Genomic DNA, 16,585 nt, shown 5'->3' with positions numbered 1-16,585 from the left:
TCGGTGCAATGTCATTCCATCCACCCAGATGCCAAGTGAGCAGTTTTGTTCTTTGTTTTTTCCCTTTTAAAGTACTGACAAATGAAAAACACATTGACACAGTCAAGAACGAAGAAGTCCTTGAATCAGAAACGTCTTCTGCTAGTCACAAACGTCCTCACTTTCGGTAAGATGCTTGATTTTGGTGTATCAGACACTTTCTAAAATTATGTGTTGAGGTTTCATGTGACATTTTAGGATAATTCTACTGTTCTATGAGTGTGCGTGTGTGCGTGCATGCAATATTATATTCTCCTTTTACATTTAAGTGGTTCACTAAATATCAGCTACCCTACTTGTGTATCAGTGATTCAAGAGGTAGCGTTTTGATTTAATCCCTTTAATTAATCGTATTGCTTTGATTTTATTGTTTGTGTGTGCAGTTTTAAGTTTAAGTTTAACTTGGTGAAGTATTCATGGTTTCTGCCCCTCAGTTTGATGCCAGTGCACTTTGTTTTGAAGATACCAAGTTTGAGAAAACACATATTAGTTTGTTAATTAACTGAATTCTTAACTGCTCAAAATAGTTTTCTTTAATCATTTAGCTTTTTTTAATTTCAGGACATTGAAACACAAGCCCCCTTTTTTAAAGATAAAAAATTGTGAGAACCCAATTGCATGTTTGTGGAAAAGGCCTAATGTTTGAACTGTTGACTTAAAAGGAAGATGGAAACATTTGATGTCTCACAATTATGATTCACATTGAAGTCAGTGATGGTTATTAAATAGTAGAGCAACTAATAGACTGCAATAGACCTCAACATCACTGATAATCTTTAAATGAAAAATATCATGCTGGTTTCGCCAAGTCATTCGAAAATGTATTATAGTGTTGTAAATAAACAGGAAGATTCTGCAAAAGCAGTGCAAATTCCAACTTCAGTTACTATTTTTCATATGATTTCATTTGAATTATCAAAGCGCTCAAGGTCAGAAATGGGGAACTGTTTTATACTCAAGATTACAATTTTTAGCACGGTAAACTTCATTACAGACTTAAGAAATGCAAGGGAATTGATGCAGGAACATTAGCTTTTTATATATATATATATATATATATATATATATATATATATATATATATATATATATATTTAAATGCTAAGAAAAGTTTTTAAAACCTAACACTACATCTATTCCCAGACAAGGGCACTTCACAGGGAATCCATTTGTAAAGGTAATGGAGAGGTAAATATTAAGAAAAAACTATTTGATTTCATATGATTACTAGGCACCATGCTGACACCAGGATGGCATCTAAGATGCTATTTACTTCTAAAGCCCAGTGTGTATTAGAATATACATATTAGTAGAGGGAAAAATGATGGTTAAGCTGTCACAAAATAGCTAATGCTGCTCCTGGAATGAGTGCCACGTTTAATATGAGACATTGAGAAGAAGTCTTTCCTTTGTTTGCTGTTGTGAAATCATGCAGCATGGTGCAGTAATGGCCTTCTTCAATCTGGAGTGAATGGGAACAAAACGTATCAGTGCTGAGGCTATACAAAATGCAAAGTTAAAGATAGCCATGGTGTATCTATCTATATATATATATATTAAAAAATGACTGGTAGCAATGCATGGTTCCAGATACTTGACATCAGTTTTACAGGGAAAAGATTAGGTATTTTAAAACGGGCAGAGAAGCTTGGGAGAGCAAAAAAATTGAGAACTCAGGTGCTCTCTTCCCCTTTGTGGTCTGCACATAGTGAAATTTTTCAGATGCTTATATTTAAGCATTCCACTTACAACAGTCACTTCTTGCGCTTTATTGCTTCTACAAGTGGTCTCGAAGCCCAGCACTTGAGCATAAGCATAACACTGCTGTATGCGCTGCCTAGCTTCTTTCTTTCTTTCTTTCCTTTTTTTTCCTCTTTTTTTTTTTTTTAATTATTTGCTTTATTTGTCAGTGAGCTGATGAGTGACATCAAAAGGAGCTTGAGCTGGACCCAAATAAAAAATGGCTTCCTCTGTTGTCTTACAGACCATAATTATGATGTGCCAGTTAAGCCTAAACTACAGCTGAGGGATTTTAGTTTAAAGCAGAGGCTTTGGCGCAAAAAATGCATTTATAGCTCTTTGTGTGGCACCTCATTATGTGTGGGCCCGATTCATTAAGTAATTGGTTTGCAGTTGTTTACATGAGTATTAAGGCTTTCTATTCAGCAGCCTTTGAGAGATACATTGTGCAAATGTTGCATGTTATGAATGCAGAATGAGAGGTAGGGGGCCAGTCCTATTGGCCAAACACTGCACTCGGCTGAAAAGCAAGAGAAAAGCATTGGGTGCTGCTTTGCATAGCAATGACTCGTTCTTAATAAGCTTTACAGATTAAATACATGCAGTCTATACAAGATGCAAAGAGATACTCTTAACACATTTATATGTGCTCATTTCACTATTATGGTATTGGAGATGGGAGAGAATTGAGGTCTTTCATATTCAGTTTTTTTTTTGTCCCTCTCTCTCTCTCTCAGTGCAATGTTTTGCAGCAAGAGACTTTATAGAATGTGCTGTTTATTGTATTATAAATCATGGGGAAGTAGACAGATCTGCAACAGTTTATTAAGGATTCATTCATTATAAATCTTTTGCTGCTATTGTACCCTCTAAAGCAAAATCATTTTGTGGTTGAGTGGGGATGAAAGGCATAATGTATGAAGGAGTGAGTCTTAATAAGCAGCTGCACTCCATGTAAAGGCCACTTGTTCCCTTTTGTGTGGAGGTGCATGCCACTGCTTCCTCTTGTCCAAGAATCATTGTACTGTTTTACTGTAGGCATCTCAAATTGTTTTTGTTTAGGGTTTTTTATTGTCGTCCCCCCCCATTATCAATTTGTGTTAAACAGAATATGCTTTAAACCTGCTTGACAAAACCTTGACTTGACAATTCGAGGTGATGGTATTCTCCTCCACAATGGGATGTCTTCAGGCAATTACCCTCCAATCACTTGTAGACAGAGTGTCATAAGCAGAGCGTGGACCTCTGTCATGGAGTGGCCGGGGAGCGATGTGTGTGGCATTGCTGCAGCCGGGCGCAGTTCGAGTCAGTAACCAGAGGAGGTCACTCTCCTTCTTTGTACTCTCCTCCCTTTACAATTCATTATTCTTCACTGTACAATTTCACTTCTAAAGCCCTAACACGTATAAATACAATTGTATTCTATTTTATCTTAACAGTGATTTTTTTAATGCAGGCATAATCTGCTACTTTATGCACATTTTAAAGTTTCACAATTTTAATTTATACATATTTAAATAAAATAATATATAAATAATTATTTTTAAACTGTCCACGGTTGTGTCCATAAAACAGAGAACCTCAGATTCTACATATATGTGTGTGTGTTTATATATACACATATTTTGCTGCAGGTGTATTCATATTAAATATAGTTATAGTAAAATGTTGGCACGCACTTCATTTGAAATGGTGTGTCGGGATTAATTTAGTTTAATACCTGATTAGTTTCACTATATTAATTTGTCAATTATGTATTTTTGGAATTGATTTACCAATTATTCAGCTAAGAGAATATAGTATATATTCCAACTGAGAGAACTGAGTTCAGAATTGATTTATTTAAACTTTGGACTACTACTAATTGGATTTGTACAAGCTGAAGTTGAGAGAACCCCACAGCCCCATGCGAGAGAGAAATTTGCTCACCAAAAAGACCAGCGCTCTGACACAGGCACAGAAATTACTCTTCCAAGTGTAGAGTAACGAGTAACCTCACTGTAACGAGTTAATTTTATACACTATGAGCCCTGTTACGCATGCATTTGTTTTTGTATGTATGTGTGGAAAACAATATATACATATACTCATACACACACACAATTATTCATTGCAAGTGGCTTTTACATAGATAGAGGTATAGGGCCATAGATAGAAAGATAGAAATGTTGAAGCCAGTTATAATAATTAAGCACATTTATGCGTAATACTGCTGTTGAAGACTCTTATATTAGCAGGATTGTCAAAGTTTAAAAGCTGAATTCAACCCTTAACAGAACACTTGTTCAGAACAATACTGTTCATATCTGTTGTTTAAAAGCAGACCCTATTAAAGTAAATTAAGAGAAAAGTCACTGCAGCTACCCACCTGTGTTTTGTCCGCAAAGCAAGATGATGGTCTAAATATGCCAGATTGAAATGGCAGCTGCACTTCTGCTAATGTGGCTGCCCAAGTCATTCGGCAGAGCCTTTTCAGGCCTGGCTGCAGCTCTCCCTGACGGCCAGCAGGGGGCACTCACACGTTGAAAAGCAGAGAAGCCCATTGCATGCGTTTAGAGTCTGTTTTCCGAAGTAATGTAAACGCAAACGCAAACCTCTAATCTGTGATGTTTGAAAACAGTCCAAAACTATTTTACTGCAGGTCATAACTGGGACGGGAGTAGGAGTTGATGGGTGTGATGGTGTGCCCCCTTTTTACCTTCCACACAGCGTGGTTCTGGAGTGCCTTTGCTATTAGCATTTCTGTGTGGGTGTGAGGGGCTTAAAAAAAGGATGGTAAATAAAGGAAATATTTTTTATCAGGTTGCACTAATTACACATGAAGTGCTTGGTGAGTACTCTTTTAATAGATTCTCAACCTTTTAGCTTCTTTATTCTCATTCTCTGTACATCATATTGAATTCCTCTTTAGCCATTGAGCAAATTCTAATCTTGCATCACCTCTCCTGTTGTCTCGAGGTATAGCGCTAACAACTTACTCACTGAACTGTAATTTACGTGCATCTATTGGTAAGTAAGTCTAGAACGGTATTCATCAAATTCAAATAACATATCTCTGCATTACAGCTTCTCACTCACATGCAGGGAGACCTGTACATACACAGTCATGGGTTAGAAAGACAAGTTAGAAATGTATTATGTCAAAAAGTGATAGTACTAAAATTGTTAGTGTTTTTAAGAACATTTATTAGCCAACAGAAAATAATGCTTTCTACCATATTTTTCATTTTTAAATATTAATTATTGTCTTTATTTATTTATTTATTTATTTGAATACTTTTTGTTGCTTGTTTTTGAGAAAAATATTCTATTGTATTTAAGGCTATGAGTTTGTCACAGATATATGTCTCCACAATTACTAGTTGTATTATTTAGTTTGCTTAAAATCACAAAAGCAAAGGGATTTGGTGTTTAAATAAAATAAGTAATAAATATAGACTGTTTTTCATAGACGTGATCCAAAATGACCAACGTTTTTACAAAAGACTGAAGACAGTAATGCCTGTGAAATTAGGGAATGTCACAGCACATGCAGTTTGTGTTTTGAATGTTGCCCAAAGCATCTATGGCTGTGCTAGACAAACCAGCTCTTTTGTTTGACATAATATGCAGTGCATTTTCAACACAGAAATACGGGTCAGAAAACAAAACTCTTTTACATACATACTAAACTGGATTCCAAAACATGTCTCTGCTGTGTGTCTCTGCTGCTGTGTTGTTTTTTTCATCCCAAAGATTATATTTATTTTGAACAGTAGTTAGTGCTTTTACTTTAATTTTAACACAATTATCAGATTTAATCACACCTGTTCTCAAAATAAAGTCCTGCAAGAATAATCCTGCATCCACTTTCTGTTTTCTGAAATATATGAAATAGATGCTTCCAAAGGTCACCTGTTTCCACGGGGTATAAAATTAGGTTTGCACACAGAAGCAATCCATTAGTAGTATTGATCATCATGGTCAAATACTGAGATCTGCCAGAAAATTGCAAGCAAAGGGTCATTGATCTCCACAAGTTGGGTGAGTTGGGCTATAAAAAAGGTGAACCTACCAATTTCTACTATGGCATCTGTCATCAAGAAGGCTACAGCAACAGTCTCTGAGATGGATTCAAGCATGTACCAAGACATTTTGGCCAAAATCCTAGTTCCCTCTCCTAAGATGCTCAAGCTTCCAGCAAGATCCACAACATGCATCCACGAAATAGAACATTTTCAGTCTGAACTCGACAGCAGTTCACAAGTAATAAGCAAGAAATTCTGCCACGAGGAGTGGTCAAAAGTCCCTCCAGGGCCAGAAACTTATAAAAGCCTAAAGGAAGCATCTTCTCAGTGTCATCAAAGTCAAAGGAGGATGCACAAAATACTGTTTGCGGAGATGTGAATAAATGTGACCATTGTTTTGTTTTAGTTTTTTTAAACGTGCATCTCTTTAGAAGCCCTTTGTTGATACTTTCGGCAAAACTCCATGCCTCTTCCAACAAGGTCCTGTGCCGTGTTGTACATTTTCGCAGGAGGTGGTTTGAAGAACTCTTTCCAACTGACCTGCCTGACTTCCAGACTGAAACCCAGTTGAACATCACTGATCAATTTGATGTAAAAGTGTCAGGAATGCTAATTTCTCTACAGAGTTAATTGAGTGAGTTAATTGATTTAAAGGGCCACCACAGGCACCAAGAAACATGGACAGTATAGCCTGAAGGGTCTTAAAAGTCACAAAGGCAAAGGAACAGCCTATAGAACATTGCATATCGATGTTATTTTGAATAAGAAAGTAACTATAAAGATTTCCATTGCTTTCTATATACAATTTTAACATTACATATATTACTAAATATTCTATGGTTGATTTTATTATGCATAGGTCTCCTGTCAATGTGTAGGAAAACAACCAGCAAATTCATAGAATAGTGTTACTAGGCATTCAAATTTGTCTGTGTTCAGTGGTCATAAAAATGAATGAACCTGTAACATATTATATGAAATGATCTGCATCGTGTTTTAGATTACCTTCAGTTCTGTATTTCAGACACTACAAGACTGAAAAATGGAGCCCTATCACCAGCTCACAAATTCATATCATTGCCTCAATTATATAATGTCAAATTCAGCACATGATGAACCAGCATAAATGTTTATGGAAACAGTATTAGATTCAAAGGGTCAAAGCCATTTACAGCTTTCTATGGTAATAGCAAAATCTTCAAATCAGCCCTTTTGTAACTGGAGTGGAACAGCTGATGTATCATTCCAATGTTCAAGAAAATAATGTGTCTACCCTTTTACTGGACCTACTGTATAACTACCAGAGAATGGCCAGTTTAAATGATCGTTTAGTTACCGTTTCTCATCAATTCATCTATTTATGTGCCTCCTTATTGTCTGTTTCTTTCTTGTACTTCCAAGGTAATCACAGCTGAACTGTCGCTCAGAAAGTACTAAGCTGTTTCCTGAACAGTGATGATAACTCTGCCGGTTAAAGAAATAGCATACTTTACTTGAAAAGGATATAGACTCTACCAAGTAAACCGTCCCTGCCTTGTGGAGAGAGTAAAACCATTTTTTCTGTTTTTCTAGATTCAGAATATCAGTGTTTTTCTGGGCAGCCCTGTCTTTTTCTTTTTCAATAGGACCATTGATGTGTTGCATTTGTAAAACCATTGTTTCAAGTACATAGAAACAAATTGATAAAGAATGTAAGATACAAAATAAATAAAGCTTTTGTTTTTGGGCTCTTAAATGCATTGGCAGGAGATAAAAAAATGTGTCATAGCTGTTGGAATGTTAAGGTTCATAGAGCCGGTAGGTCAGATGGCTTTGTAGATGTGTGTAATTTAATTATAGGTATTTTCTTTATTGTAAAGATACTTAATATTATTAGTAGTATTAGTTGTTGTTGTAGTAGTAGAAGTAGTAGTATATAAACTCCAAGCAAAAATGCATTGTCTGACAATCCTTCAGAAAGCTTAAGGGATAAAGCATTAGACTAATGCAGTTATTTTTCATTAAATCTTCTCCAGTATGACTTGTAAAAGTACTGCTTTTTCTCACCTTTGTATAAGCTTTAAAGGTTGGAATTTAATTTTCTTACCTTTTGTTTGTTTATTTATTATTTCATAATGCATTGTTTTTAAAAATGTACAGTGAAGTACAGTTCAGTATTCATGTAAATACTTATTCAATTATCCTCACAGTTCATGCATGTTCTCTTGGGTTTGCATGTATAAGCCAAATTCTTGATTTATCTCACATTATCCAAAAAAGAAGGCGATATAAGCATTAGATGTCGTACAATTTAAGACATGACCAAGGACAATTACTGGCATCCTCCACAAGTTAATCTTCATTGTAAAAGGTCAAATCTGAAGAACAGTTTTGTATATTAAGATGTCTATTCATTTTTTCAAGCATATGGACATTGTTTGCTTTCTTAGTAGATAGTACAAATATGAAGTATTGGTATGCTGAATTAACTGAATTGCTTTTCTGACATAATTATGTAGATGAGAACTGAAATGTTAAGGTATTTTGCAGATGCCTTTATCCACAGCAACTTACATGGTTTATCAATCAGTACCTAATCATAAACAAGATTACAAGGGTGACATCACTTATCCATCCATCAACACATTACAGTGCATACAATCAATAAGAGCGGTCTTCTTATTTTCCCTCAATTGGAACTGAAAGGTAGCAGTAGCAGTAGCAGTAGCAGTTTTGACCTTTGAGTTTTTCAGATTCAAAATGTTTCACAACCACCTGCTTAAAACCCTTTCTTTTTTATTGCTTTTGTACATTCATGTGTATTACATGGCACTAGTGCAAAGATGTTTAAAAAAAAAAAAAGCGGGGGGGCACGTCGATATAAGATGATGGGGACACATTGTGGTGATTTGAAAAGACCCTGTGATGATGTAAATAGAAGAAGAGGCTTTTAAAAGTAGAACAGACTGTTGCATATGCATCATTGCAGATCAAAGCCTGCTCAGAGGTCACACATTTACATAGTGATATCACTGATGCTATGGGAACCCGGCAACCCTGTTCTTAGAACACTTGTGAATAATGAGAGCCTTGTGGAAGTCCTTTAGTACCATTAGAACAGAAGTCAATGGAGTTTCTTGGGTTTATGTCTCCACATAAAGGGCTTTACATGTAAATCTTTTTTCTTGAGAATTAGCCTGGAACGACAATTTGGCACATTCTGCAATCTACAATGTAAGAGAAACACTTAGCGTCATTGTTTGTTGTTTTCATATTTTGAAGTGTGTCTAAAAACAATCTTTTTGTCGCTCGTAGGAAGGAGGACAAGAAGAAAACCATATCTACTGTAAAATCCAAGGGTAAGTCTGTTTCTGAAGAATGAAAGAAGCCAGTCACAGGCTAAGATTGGGTAACCTACATCACATATTTGCATGCATGCTAATAAGCTGATATAGAATAAAAATAAATAATAAAGATAAATTACAAACAAACTTCACTACCTGCTATTTCTACTTCATTGCAATGGAAGTCATCTGGCCGAATTATTTAGTTTTATTATTAATAGTCTTTGTTTTTTCCCTACGAAAGTTAATGTGTAAATGGATTATAAATGGTTTACATTACATTACATTATTTGTCATTTAGCAGACGCTCTTATCCAGGGCGACTTACATTTGTACCCATTTATACAGCTGGGCATTTTACTGGAGCAATCTAAGTGAAGTACCTTGCTCAAGGGTACAACAGCACTGCCCCACCAGGGATTTGAATCCATAACCTTCCAGAGCCCTAACCACTACTCCACAGTGCTGCCGTTGTGGTTTAAACCACAAAAGTATGAGGGGAAGTATGAAAGTAATGCCTCCTCATTTATTTATATATTTACTTTCCAAAAATATAATTATTTGTACAGTGAATATACAATAAGAATTTTCTAATATTGATCAGCAACTAGATTTAACTGATCCGAGTTAATTTATTTTGGATCATACAGGGCCTGTGTATAACTGCCTTTCTCTCTGTGTCCTGAGAAGTCTGTAGCAGACAGACACTCTGTTCTTAAAACATCTGATTTCCCTGTCTTGACACTTTCTATATTGATATAGAATATATTGTTATATTGATAACGAACTTTCCTTTTGTTTCTGAGAGTCGTCCACTAGGTCATTGGGTTTGACATATCTACTCATTAGCTATAGTGCTGATTATTCGGTAGCCAATATAATTTGTTAGCCTTCCTTATTAATCAGTATTTAATGCATATTCATTGATTCTTCCAAATTATTCCCATATATAGACTTTTCTTTGTTTGCTTTTGAGGTCTCAACCTATAAGTAACCACACTTGTTATACTGATATACAGCACCTGGTTCAACGTTGGCAAAGTTATATTGCAGTTGACGGGAACGCTATGGAAAAATAGCCTCATGTTTGTCACATTTGTATGTATTTTCACAGTAAAACACATTGTAATTCAAACTTTCATACCTGCCCCCATACACTATTCCTATCAAATGTTTCATACCATCATAGGAATTACACAATCCCTGTAGTTTTCTGACCTTAAATGTTTTTATTAATATTCTATAGGTGCTTGGAAAATCTCTCATTAGGGGCAATTTACGTTTTATGTTTTAGTGAAAAATTGCTCTCAGACATTCTCTGCAAATATAAACATAAAGGTTGATAGGTTGAAAGGGCAAATAGTGGGGTTCCACAAGTGTGCCATTCATTGTTCCTTTCAGAGTTAATATCCTGATGAGGTTTTAAAACACCAGATCAACTGCTTTAAAGATGTAAGCTTATATTATTGCAGGGGTGTCTTAGAGGCAGCTGTCTGCATGTATGTTTCTAGACCTCCCCATTTATTTAAAGAATTCACATAGTTTGAATTATTCTTTACACATCATCAACTAGATTTAGAATGAAATCTCTTCTCTTTATTTTCAGTTATAAAACAGAATTTGATTTAGGTCTTGAAATTAAGTAGTCTTTTTTCTCTTTTTTTTCACTCTATAGATACTTGCATATTTATATGATCAGATATAAATCTTGGCTTCAAGCAGCCTTGCTTATACATTGCATTGCTTGATATTCATCCCATGCTTTATCTTTTATGACTGTGGAAGGAAGCTAATTATAATAGGCTATTTGCTGTAATTGTATTATGTTTTTAGTTGTTCCTAATAAACTTTTTTCAGTTTACCATTGTCTTCACCTTAGTTGTCAGATATTTAAATTTTCCAAGAAACTTTATTTGTATGCTTTGAGCCTTTTCCTTTGGTCATAATGGTCTTATGACTACCCCTACAAATATATATCCCTACTTGCACATCAGTTTCAACATTTGCTCTCCAATCCTATATTCTCCTGTATAATTCTAAACATTTTGAAACCCAAATCTGATATATATTTAAATAGACATAAGAGCAGTACTGGAACACAGAGACACTGACAGCACTAATATTGAGCTGGACCTTACGCTAGCCTGCCCGGTATGTTCAGGTGATTTTCCATTGCGATTCTGACTGACCCATCTGTGTCATCACATGGAGGGGATGTGGCGAGTTGCATAGGATGCCAGTGGAAAAACACATTATACTTTAATATTGATACCTACATTATGATCAGGTGGACAATAACATTTAAGCAAGAATTGTACTTAATGTGTTAGTTTCCCAGCACTTTATTGAATTCATTTGATATTGTCCTTTTTCTTTAGCTTTCTGGGGTGAATCAGATGACAGCAATACTGACATTGAAGCTGTTTTGTGCCCTCAAACTCACAGTACAAATAATGATGACTTTGATGATTTTTATGACTGATTCTGCTGTCTCCTTGGAAGACATGGGTTAATACGATGCATTAATCACAAATTAATGTGTAATTCGATTAGCAGTGTAATAAATTCTGTATCTGCCACACATTTCCGTGTCATTTGTTTTGTTTGTTTTAATGGAAGATTTAATATATTTGTATCAAAATGTGTTTTAAAAGATGTTTTAGATTCTTTTCCAATGCATATTGTGTTTGGAATATTTGGTAATATTTAAATTAATAAAACATGTATGCATATATATGAAGAGTCCTTGAACAGTGCAAAGTCCTTTTTTTCTCTGTATTAAATTACAGGCATTTTAACACAAAGATATTCAGAAGTTGAACAATGCACCTAATGTTACCTGACATCCAATGGTACCATACTATAATATATAATTTTTGTAACTCAAATAATTTAAGAGCCAAATTTCCAAGGTTTATATTTCTGTTTGTGAAAGAATGAATTAGCAATTTATCAGGGAGCATTCCATATATATATGAACAAACACCATTTATTTGTTTTTTTTACCTGAAAATTTAATTTCTTTTGGTTCTTTTATTAGAAACACTTTTTACATTTTCAAATGTAATTACATCAAATATAAGTGAATAAGACTGTAAACTTGATTAGTATATGAAAAATCTAAACTTATGTTTATAAGGAAATGCTTATATTCTCTGGAACATTATATTTTTGCCAATATTTATTTTTTTAAATGTTTTATGCTGTAAATATAATCAAGTAAGTGAGTCCTATAAAATGACAGTGGCTGTGCTGAGCAATTAACAGAACACCTTTAAACTCCATTAAGTGGTTAATTTGTTCAGACACAATTTATCATTTTATCAAATGTATAAACATTTTACAGTATAACAACTGCATTGTTTTGTTTTTTATGTGGTGGGGTGGGAGGATTGCCCAAAGGCACAGATTCCGTTAAAAGGCCTTAGTTGTGTCTCTATTAACTTAACAGTTAATGTTGCATAAATGTCTTCTACACTGACAGAGTCAACTGTGACCATCTTTAGAGATCAATAAATGCATGATGTCGTGAACTGTATTTCAAACAGAGGTGTCATGATGGTACTGGCCTTCTGTGTGACGGACTTGACACCACGTTATTTTCCCGTCATTGCTTTCTGAACCAGGAGATCTGGATTGTCCTGGAAGTGGGAACCAGGACAGGGTGGCGTTGCTCAGCTTAGGAATTTGGAACAGACACCCTGCAACATTGTTCCTTCATGCACCCATTTCATATACACAAGCAGACAAAATCTGTGGTGATATTAAACAAAACCTAAAAAGGTAATTGCACTGAAGATAATGTATCTATGTTATTCTTACTGCTATATTAATACTCAGAGATTTCACATTTCACATTACAACTTTCCTTTATCAAGCAATTTATTTATCAAATAAGTATGGTTTAGGTTCAATAAGAAAATATTTGTTCTGAAGTGTACCATCTTTGTATAAGTAGACAAGAACTCACGGAACTGCTGTGGTTAAAAGAGGTTAAAAAGCTGAATGTGTGCTGGATTATTAAAACATTTACAGTACATCTTTTGGTTGAAATCGCTGTAAAACTGCTATGGCATTAAATCCGAAAACATAATATATAGGCTTCAGACATGTGATTCTTTATTTGAGAGGTGTAAGAGAGTACGGCTGCTTGTTGAGATGTAGTCAATGTTTTGCATATAGGGCTGACATTGAATTAACTTTTTAAATTGCCTCAATGTTCTCAAGATGCAGTCACAGTTGTCCAGTGTAAGTCAGCTCCTTTTACCAACCCATATGCTATATTTAATGTTTCTAAAGCCACATTATTCTCTAATACTGTAAAAGCACTAACATTCGGTATATCCACATGATTCGGATTCCATTAGTCAGCTTTTAGGTGACTTTATGTGCGTGAACCTTCTAAAGTAGGAGAACTCCACACTCATTACCAATAATGGCTACAGTCTACCTTGACCTAACATGGAAGGTGAGCGTGTCTGAATAATTTTGAGTTTGCTAAAAAGCTCCCTCACATAATATCTATGTTAAGGAGCGTGTCAACAGATACTTGTTCACCGCAGATAGCTCTGTGAGAGCTGAGTTATATTGTAGTAATATATAACAACACAATAAACATTTTTTAAGAGAACTTTTCCTGATAAACTCTCATCCTCGTGAGTCAGTATTCATTTGCTTCATGCTTTTAACTTCGTGTTTGAGATGAGTGAGTTATCAAATGCAAGCTAAGAATTTGTGATTTTAATTATCACCCGTTTCTCAATTAAAGCTGCAATCACTTCACTCCAATAAAAGCACGTATTCGGTCGGTCACAATTACGGAGACATCTGGAAAAAATTGAATTAAGAAATTAATAGCAACAGAGACTATGCATTTCTGGTATTTTACAACAAGCGTTCCCTATGCTCTATCAATATTTCCTTGTTATCGATCAACTCACTGGTCCCCTAACATTAACCCCTTTGAAGTGTTAAACCTCAGCATAGTTTCACTAGGGGTTTGGGGGGTAAGAAAGACAATGTGCCCACTCTTGAACCTAACAGCTTTTAAAACTTAATATATTAAACAAAATCTTTGAAAGTAATCAAATAATTTCATCTGGACGAGGATAATTGAGAACTACAATAAAGGTTTATTAGCTCTGATTTGATACCAAGCTACTGCTCCCTTGCTCCCCTTTATACAGCTGTCTTGTTAATGTACACACTACAATCTGAGATTATTATTTAAGTCGTTTTATGACATGAAACAGCTCATTGCATGAAAGTTGAATTGCTGACCTGTAATGACGGGAATATTTGGTTTTCCATTCATTGGCCATGTAAAATGTTTATTTATGTGATTAAAGGCAACAAAATAACCAAGACTGGAGGAACAGGGAGTAGTAGTCAAGTGTGTTGAGAGAAGAGAAGACACTTGGTTCCATAAATTCTGCCTAAGAAGTAAAACCTCTCTGCGGTTCTTCATGGGTAGAGTTTTGAAATTCTATGTAATCTTCCAACGAATCAAACACACGAACGGGCTGCTTATTTTTGATTTGTTGATCATATTTTGTATTGCCTTGCAGTGATATGTGTGTGTGTGTACTTCAAGAGGCCTGTAAGCCCAGCTGATGGCCATGGATTATAGTTAAAAAGGAAACTTGCCTCATCTGACATATTTCCTTAAAAAAAAAAAAGAACAGATCAAAGATGGACAAAGGAAACTTTTGAACCGATCTCAAGAGATGAAAAAATATGTATGAGACAACCACACAGAAATTGGGAAGTTGAATCATACACTTACAGGTGTGACGTGGAAAAGAGAAGCTGTAGATCGAAACCAGCGGAAACATCTTGGGGAGCCTTCATCCAGCAGTGGATTGATATATATATATACACCAATCAGCCTTAGCATTATGCCCACTGACAGGTGAAGTGAATAACACTGATAATCTTGTTATCATGGCACCTGTGAGTGGGTGGGATATATTAGGCAGCAAGTGAACGTTTTGTCCTCAAAGTTGATGTGTTATAATCAGGAGAAATGGGCAAGCGTAAGGATCTGAGCGACTTTGACAAGGGCCAAACTGTGATGACTAGACAACTGGGTCAGAGCATCTCCAAAACTGCAGCTCTTGTGGGGTGTTCCCAGTCTGCAGTGGTCAGTACCTATCAAAAGTGGTCCAAGGAAGGAAAAGCGGTGAACGGGTTACAGGCTCATGGGCGGCCAAGGCTCATTGATGCACGTGGGGATCGAAGGCTGGCCCGTGTGGTCCGATCCAACAGACGAGCTACTGTAGCTCAAATTGCTGAAAAAGTGAATGCTGGTTCTTATAGAAAGGTGTCAGATAGTGATGGGTCGTTCGCGAACAAGTCGGCTCTAAGAGCCGGCTCACATATCAGAAGAGCCGAATCTATTTCTAAAAATATAAAAAATTAAGATATGAATAATCAAAAGATTTAAATGAATAGAATTAACTAATTCAAAGAACGAAAAAGTAAATCAAATAATATAGGGCTAAATGCTCAAGCACACACATCCGTTCTGTCTGTCTGCTCAGACTAACAGCCTCACCTGTCGTTCCTGTCAATCAGACATCCAGTGTCAACCAATGAAAAGATATGAGAGGGAGGGCTATAATTATGTTGTTCAGATTGTATTTGTTTTGAATTGTTACATTTATATGCACTTTGTTTATATGCATTAAAAGAGTTGAAATGCACATGTGTAACAGCATCCTTCTTTTTTACATTTATTTCAGTTTGTGGGATGCTGCAGTTTTGCACATTGTTATTTATTTTTCTTTGATATGGTGCAATATTCTATTATGCTGTTCGGATTGTATTCATTTTGAATGGTTAGATTTATATGCACTTTGTTTATATACATTAAAAGGTTATACTTTAAATGCAAATGTTTAATAGAATTTGTTTTCATAACAAACCAATGCATTTTTAAATACATTGTGGTTAAGGTAGAGTATGATTTCATTGAATAATTTAATTATAATTGTTATAACACCAATCATAGTCAAACTATTGCAAACTGTATATATTTTTTAAAGAGCCATTTGGGAGCCAAAAGAGCCGGATCTTTTAGGTGAGCTGAGCCGAAGGAGCCGGCTCTCTGAAAAGAGCTGGAATGCCCATCACTAGTGTCAGAACACACAGTGCATCGCAGTTTGTTGCGTATGGGGCTGCGTAGCCGCGGACCAGTCAGGGTGCCCATGCTGACCCCTGTCCACTGCCAAAAGCGCCTACAATGGCCACGTGAGCATCAGAACTGGACCACGGAGCAATGGAGGAAGGTGGCCTGGTCTGATGAATCACGAGTTCAAGGTGTTGACTTGGCATCCAAATTCCCCAGATCTCAATCCAATCGAGCATCTGTGGGATGTGCTGGACAAACAAGTCCGATCCATGGAGGCCCCACCTCACAACTTACAGGACTTAAAGGATCTGCTGCTAACGTCTTGGTGCCAGATACCACAGCAC

At 35.7% G+C, this 16,585-nt stretch overlaps 2 protein-coding genes across 3 annotated transcripts in view; both read left to right on the top strand.

Moving 5' to 3' along the window:
- The window catches only part of kiz (kizuna centrosomal protein), a 40,637-nt gene extending 28,783 nt beyond the window's left edge, over window positions 1–11,854 (top strand). For both annotated transcript variants that reach the window (XM_066721235.1, XM_066721154.1), the window contains 3 exons: window positions 73–166; window positions 9,081–9,124; window positions 11,488–11,854. In XM_066721235.1, the coding sequence (XP_066577332.1) occupies window positions 73–166; window positions 9,081–9,124; window positions 11,488–11,591 (242 nt within the window). In that variant the 3' untranslated portion in view covers window positions 11,592–11,854. The remainder of the gene's footprint in view (window positions 1–72; window positions 167–9,080; window positions 9,125–11,487) is intronic.
- The window catches only part of LOC136767666 (protein CEBPZOS), a 398,863-nt gene continuing 391,285 nt past the window's right edge, over window positions 9,008–16,585 (top strand). The window contains exon 1 of the mRNA XM_066721636.1: window positions 9,008–9,012. The gene's annotated coding sequence lies outside the window, so the exon portion shown is untranslated. The remainder of the gene's footprint in view (window positions 9,013–16,585) is intronic.

Source organism: Amia ocellicauda, chromosome 1, assembly GCF_036373705.1.
Source record: "Amia ocellicauda isolate fAmiCal2 chromosome 1, fAmiCal2.hap1, whole genome shotgun sequence".
Taxonomy (NCBI): domain Eukaryota; kingdom Metazoa; phylum Chordata; class Actinopteri; order Amiiformes; family Amiidae; genus Amia; species Amia ocellicauda.
The sequence above is the reverse complement of the archived record's forward strand: the minus strand, read 5'-3'. Positions and strand labels throughout refer to the sequence as shown.